This window comes from Lathyrus oleraceus, chromosome 3, assembly GCF_024323335.1.
Source record: "Lathyrus oleraceus cultivar Zhongwan6 chromosome 3, CAAS_Psat_ZW6_1.0, whole genome shotgun sequence".
Taxonomy (NCBI): domain Eukaryota; kingdom Viridiplantae; phylum Streptophyta; class Magnoliopsida; order Fabales; family Fabaceae; genus Lathyrus; species Lathyrus oleraceus.
In genome coordinates this window covers 79,551,784-79,559,228 of record NC_066581.1, presented here as the reverse complement: position 1 = coordinate 79,559,228, position 7,445 = coordinate 79,551,784, and the positions used below count along the sequence as shown (strand labels likewise).

Genomic DNA, 7,445 nt, shown 5'->3' with positions numbered 1-7,445 from the left:
TGAAATGATTATACCAATTTACACAACAAGAATAACGTAAGCTTAAATATGATCAATCATAAACAAATTGGATAAAACTCCTATTGCACTTCTGAAAATAACTATCAGACTATCCTTTATATGACTTCAGATGAAATTGTTTGGTGAATGTTCTGATTATCTAATTCAACTCTATGACGATTATAATAACTTTAAGGGACACTTTGTAACCCTTGAATCTTTGGTATTAGTTGAGAACTCATAGAACATTGGCAAATGTCAAAAACTACCTTCACCTTCTTTATACGATAACCTTGAAAGAGTAGTTCACCAGAAGATGCTTTTTGCTTCTTTCTTTAGTCTCTAAAAAACTTCACGCGTGTTTACATCTGAATACATGTCCATCTTTAAGTAGTATTAATCACAAAAAGAACTTTAAGACATAATGTCAGGTTTCTAGTTACACTACACATACCTCAAAATTTTATTTGTTCAATCCAGGATGAATCAAAACTTAGAGAGTATCTTAAATACAATTGATGATTGAAGAAAATACTAGTAAGTCTTTACTTTAAGTTAATCTATGTAACACATGCAATGAATGATTAGACATTAGGAAACCAATGTAATATTATTGGAATTCATTAAATTGCATAAGCTTCCAAACAAATAGAAAAAGTCGTCTAGAATAAGAAAGGAACTATATCGTTAAATTTTGGAGTCGCGAGACTTTGATCAAAATCCCTGCTCCGATACCAATTGTTGGGTGAGAATATGGACACAAGAATTGTCGGGGGGGGGGGGGGGGGGTTGAATAGACCTATCCCAAAAAAGACAATTTCAAAAACATTTTAGGTCTCATAAAATGAAATCAGAGATTTTAAAATATGAGGAAGCAAAACACAACACAAAGAGTGCTTGGAAGTTTCTCAATGAATTAATCCAATAAGAGTATCATAAGATATCACTAAAGGCATGATTCCTTCTAATGAAAACCAATTACAAGATAACTAAAGTCACTTTAAACAAAGCAATTTATAAACTATTATATAAAATTGCATTCAAAGCTTAATTGAACTAATGATGATCCAATATGTTTGATGCATCGTAGACCTAAGCTTACACAATAAATCGCTATACGCAAGATCTATCCTAAATGACATACAAATGATACAATGATGCAATAATTATAGTAATGAATGCAAAAAATTAAAATAGATAAGGGAAGTAAGAAATGTACACATAGATATATAATGGTTCGGTGTTCGTCCTTGCTTTGCCTACTCATTCTTAAATGGTGTTAAACCATTGGAAAATAATCATGGTCTTCCACTATTTCATAAGTTTGATAAAAGCATTTTGGTTACAACAAAATATCATACGACAATTTCCTCTTTTGATGCAGATACTCAAACTGCTAACAAACATAAGATCTTTAGTGATCTTGATCCAATAACCTTGCTATCCACATTAAGATGCTCCAAGTCTTCGTATGTGGATATTCACATTGATTCCACCCATTTCTTGTTTGAGCGGTTGCCATTAGCTAAGCCTTCAATTGAATAACTCCCAACTTTGTCTATGAAAGTCATTACACGACTTCACCAAAGTTGAACTACTTTCAACTTCGTCTTACGAACAACATGTACTAGACTTCACCAAAGTCTTCCATGGATTATAATATCACTCTTATCTTGATAGATAACACAACGTTCAATCTGCATTCAAGAAATAGTTCTTGCACCTATTACAAACAAAAAACTACACACACAAATATTAGATTCCCTAACGTACCACTAGTCTCCCTCAAACACTCAATATTCAGAGACGAGTGTCATACCCTAAATTTTACCCCTAAGTTTCTCCACTTATTAACTAAATTTAGCCTATATGCATCATCATCATAACATGGCCATTTATCTAGTCATTAAACTCCATTTGCATCATTTGTTTGATATTTAGTTATGTGTCGGTTTATAGTAAATAGTATAGTTTCATTTGCATCTTGTACTTTGCATGGCTTTGATTTATTTTAAAAAAGAAAGCGTGTGAGATTTGTGTTTAAGAGAGAGAAGGTCTATTAATGTTGAGAGAGTGAGAGAGGAACTGAATGGTCTCACATGTTTGTTCTTTTTCCATTTTAATCCATGGCAATTCCTCAAATATTGGGCATAAGGTAAACACTGTTTTAGAACTCTAATGACTTTAATTGAATGTCTGATTCTCAGGAAAGGAAGTACTGATCAGATATCACGGGATCACAAACACTTCATTTCATTTTGTTTCTGGTGAATAGACATAAGATAAATTTGGCTGCTTACATCTTCAATCATCTTTGTTAAGCTATCAATGAAAGCCACATGAATGACAAGAATAATGTACCCCATGCAAGACTTATGTCTAAACTCTTCCATCATAGTAGACTGATTGAGAATCTGAAGGATGATGGTGCTACTCAGGATTTGGAAGAATTCTGTATGCTGCGGTTTTGGACAATATGAAAATCATCAAAAAGAAGGATGTTATAAAGCCAAAAGCTAGTCTAAGAATTATAAGTGCCAATACGGCTTATATTGAGGATTTTCCTATCCTCTCTAAGTTAGACAACCCAGAGGTGACTCAAGAGTGTATCAATATGGCCAAAGAAGAAGTTGGTGTCATTCTGACAACGGATGATATAAAATTAAGGCACTAGAAGAAATGTACAAGTCTTTTAGGAAGAGAAAACCTGTTGCATCTGAGGCTCAGAAGGAGACTCATAAGCCACCCAAGAAGAAGAAGAGGAAGAAGAAGAACAAGGAGAAGAAGAAACCCATACCAGAAGCCCAACCTGAACCACAATCCTATGAACCGCAAGTCTCTCAACCTCAACAATCTGAAAACTACTCGTGCCCTTCAAAAGAGCAAGATGTTGTGTCATAAGCTTGCACAATAGCAGTCTCTTTCTCCGAAGAAACATCCCCCTTGTCCCTCCCCCTAAAAAAACTACACCACCTCATCCAACTCATAATCTGAACGCTCCACCTCACATCCAAGTCCAAATGGAAGAGTTTAAAATTGTTATCTATGATAAAATTCAAGATCTGGTTGTTGAGATACTTAGAACATATGACTCTATTGCTTATGCTGCCAAGTGGGACACTCTAAGAACCTCTATGGATACAACTATGAAGAATCTGAAGACTTTCACTTCTGAGTTTGTCGCTTCTTCTAGTCAAAATCAAGAACAATTATAGGCTAAATTGGCTTCTGTATCGGCTAATCAAGAGGTTATGGGTGCTCAGTTTCAAACTGTCATTGCTAATCAAGATTCTCTACTCAACAAACAAGAAAAAATGGATGCTCAGTTGAAATAAGTGGTTGCAAGGAAAAATGATAAGGGCTTAGACATTAAAGTCATCCTGAAGATTCTGAAGAAACATTAGGCTTTAGGACTTAGCACATTTTGTTGTTTTTGACTCTGTTTTAAAATATTTTGCAATTTGACAACTATTTTCTCTAGTTAAATGATTCTTTTTAGTATCTTTTCTTGTTTCCTTTATTATTATTTTTCTTGATGATGAAAGTGGGAGTAAGATACATAAGTATTTAAGCACCTGAATCTGATAGTTAAGAACTATTTCTTTCTTAAATTATGAAGAATAATTTATTATGATTTAAAGATCATATCTAACTAATCTGGATAGAATTTATGGGGAGCTTACAAACCTCATATTTTGGAATACTAGACTCAGGGGGGCTTACAAACCTCGGACCCTGAAGTCAACTTGTTAATTAAATTAACCACCATTTTTCTTAAATACTTGTGTTTGTCATCATAAAAAATAGGGAGATTGTTGAAACAAAATTGGTTTGTACCATATCTCTAAAGTTTTGATGATAAGAAAGTATTTAAAGAATAATTGAGTATACTAACATATGTTCAAATGTGCAAGATCATATACTAATTTTTTTTTGATATAAACTAAGTACTGGTACTGAATATGAATATTTAAAGAGAAGCTAAAAGATCCAGATCTTGAAGGATTAGAACCTCAGAACCAGACTCTGGAGGATGTCAACTTCCTCTGAAGTTCTCAAACTCTAAAGTCAGTCAACGCAAGGATCAAGAAGACTCTGATAGGTCATTATCAAACTTTGAGGTCGGTCAACGCAAGGATCGAGAAGATTCTGATAAGTCACTATCACACGCAGAGAGCAATTTATCTTCTTCTGATCACGTGAAGATTTAAACAAAAATCTACACAGGTCGTTGGAATGTAATAGATGATTCTTCTTGAAGCAAAGGGATTACAAATATCTTTTCAAAGGCATTAACCATTTCAAATAACATTCCAACGTCTATGATCAAGCTTCTCCAAGACTCAGTTGTGTTAGCTCCTCTTTTCAACGACTCTTTTTGTTTCTTTATATAAGGAGCTGAAGATTTGAAGAAAGATAACCAATCCTTGACAATAAAAAGAGTTATTACTTGCCAAACAAAAATCACAAACTTAACTTAGAATTTCTTTTCATTTATATATCTTAGAAATTCTTAACTTTTAAAGAGTCTTATTGAGTTGTATTTGTTTACACCTTTGATTGTATATCAAGTGTAAGAAACAAACAATATTTTATCTTTAAGTTAGATTATTAGAAGTCTCTTGCTTGTGTGCTTGAGCAACTGAAGTCTCTTGCTTGTGTGCTTAAGCATTAAAAGTCTTGTACTTGTGCTTTTGAGCAATGGAAGTCTCTTGCCTGTGTGCTCACGAAATTATAATCAGGAGTGATTATAGCAAAATTCATTAGAAGTACAAGGGGACTGGACTACTCTCGTTTTGTGGGAGGAACTGGGAAGAATTTGCTTGTGTCTCTTTTTTTTCCCTCTCTAACTCTAAACTTGCTTTTATCTGCTACAAACACTTAACTCTGTATCAGACTCTAGAATTTGAATTAAGAATCTGATAAGAAATTTTTAGAGTAAAAAGAAAAAGCTAACACAATTTAATTTTTTTTTTTGTTTTTCTCACCTTCAATTATCTTTCTATCAAATTCCGCTTGAAGTTGACATTCTATTTACCCTTGAATTGATACTACAAATTGATGAAGAATCCCACATCTTTTGGTTCGTGGATATATAATATACAATAATTCTCAAAAAATGAGAACATGATCATTCAACAAAAGAATCTATACCAAAAGATTGAATCATATTTTATTCAATCAAATAATAATAAACATTAGATTGAATCATATTTTATTCAATCAAATAATAATAAACATTGGGATTTTCATAACACAGAACTTTAAAGAATCTCTTCCCATACCTATACCCAACTTCCCAACTGTTTTTGTATTCCATGATTCTGTGGCATGGACCTAAGTGAAAAAGTGGTATTCAAAGGAAATGGATAAACTCTTATCTTTCTCCAGATCAGCCTCAAAACCTACCATCACACATAAACATAACCAAATAAAAATCATGTTACAAACTTGTGTCATTATTAACATGATCATGTTACTTTTTCAACTCCCATTATAAGATCGCCATGCAGATAGAATGTCGGATTTGGATCGCATGCAGATGGCACATGAGTAATTGTTCGATTAACATGATATTTAAAAATAAAATAAAAAAATTTTAAGAACAAAGTTTATTTCAAATTTTAAATCACATAATCTTAATCGAACAATCATTAATGATGTCTCAACTACATGCGATCTAAATCCATTTGATTACATTTTTTACAAATATATTTTTTCCTAAAACAACCTTAATAGTCATATCTACCTAAGAGAAGTTTGTATAGACATATTCACATTATTATATATAATAATGTTCATGATGCTCAAAATGGGACCAAAAAGTTTTTTTTTCTTCTATCAGCAAATAAAATAAACAAAATGTTCTTATTCCATTTCCAGCATTGAGAGATTTGAATTATCAATTATCATTTACAGAATAATGCTAAATCCAACTTGTTCATCATGGCATTACATTACACTACATTAACAGTGTCACCATCTACCAAATGATCAATGAGCATTTAATTTCCCTTATCCAAAAAAATATCTGATCAAAGATCTTTTACACTCTCTTTCCTATCCAATTTAACTATAATTAATTAATTTCTATATTTTATACAATCCAATCCACATTCTTCACCAGCCACTATAAATAAGACTTGATCAAATCTCAAATTTCACAAAACAAAACATATTCAAAAGCCTTAGCTAAAAAAAATTGAATATTGTCACTCTTCATAATGGATAGAGTAAAGGATTTATCATCAAAGAAAGCTGCGGTTATATTTACAAAGAGTTCATGTTACATGTGTCATAGCATCAAGCAACTTTTCTATGAGCTTGGAGCAAGTCCTGCAGTATATGAACTGGACAATGATTCATCATATGGTAAGGAAATGGAATGGGCTTTGAAGGGTAATTTTGGATGTAACCCTTCAGTTCCAGCAGTGTTTATAGGTGGAAAATTTGTAGGATCTTCCAAAGATGTTATATCTCTACATGTTGATGGATCTCTCAAACAAATGCTTATGGATGCAAAAGCCATTTGGTTATAACTCTTTAATAGTATATACCAAAACTGGAGTTCTTATAATGTTTCAATAGGACACATCTGGTTTTTCTTGACTGTGTTCCTGTTTAATTTCAGTTTATCAAGTCTGTATAAATTTTTTCGATTTTTCGGGTATTTTCTAAAAGGCTGTTTATAAGATATAAGTTGATAGTAAGGGCGCGTGGTCAAGTGCACGAGGCTCTACGAAGTGGAGCCTGAGGAGGGTCGTGACTTATCGGTCACGAGACAAGAATCATACCGTTGGACTTGTTCGGAAAAATGTCTCTATATGTAAATGGTTGATGGATTTTATTTTTTATGTAAAACAAAATCATATATATATATATATATATATATATATATATATATATATATATATATATATATATATATATATATATATATATATATATATATATATATATATATATATATATATATTGAACTAATCGAATGACATAAGATCTTTATATACTTATTGAATCGTATCTTGTTGAAAAAGTACGTTTTTTTATATAAAAAATGAACTATGTCGTCGATGTTAGATTAAACGCTTCAGATTATTATAATAATTTTAGAATTTTACTATTTTAAGAGTATACTGAATGTCATCAATTCATTCCATAGTAGGCAAAGTTTGTAGGGCATTGTTGTAATGAAGTAAGGTGGTTTTGCATTGAAATGAAAATGATTGGGTTAGAAAAAAGGAATTTTCCCTAGTTGTTGGAAGCCAACTACGATGAATATATACTATTCCAATGAGTGTTATGTGTGTTGATTCCCAGCCACTAAGATGGGGACCTGGTGCTAGGGAATAGGGATATCTCAAGTGGGAGAATTACTTTGATGTAGAGATATATTCAAATTTTGCAGTGTGAACCTTGCATGGCGCCAACACAAAAAGTTTATG

The 7,445-nt window shown here is 32.2% G+C and overlaps 1 protein-coding gene across 1 annotated transcript; it reads left to right on the top strand.

Annotated features, from left to right (window-relative positions):
- Nucleotides 1–6,183: 6,183 nt before the first annotated feature.
- On the top strand, nucleotides 6,184–6,789 carry LOC127128935 (glutaredoxin-C11). The gene has a single exon (XM_051058286.1). It carries the CDS (start codon nucleotides 6,225–6,227, stop codon nucleotides 6,537–6,539), a length of 315 nt encoding a protein of 104 aa, XP_050914243.1. The 5' UTR covers nucleotides 6,184–6,224; the 3' UTR covers nucleotides 6,540–6,789.
- The last annotated feature ends 656 nt before the right edge of the window (nucleotides 6,790–7,445 follow it).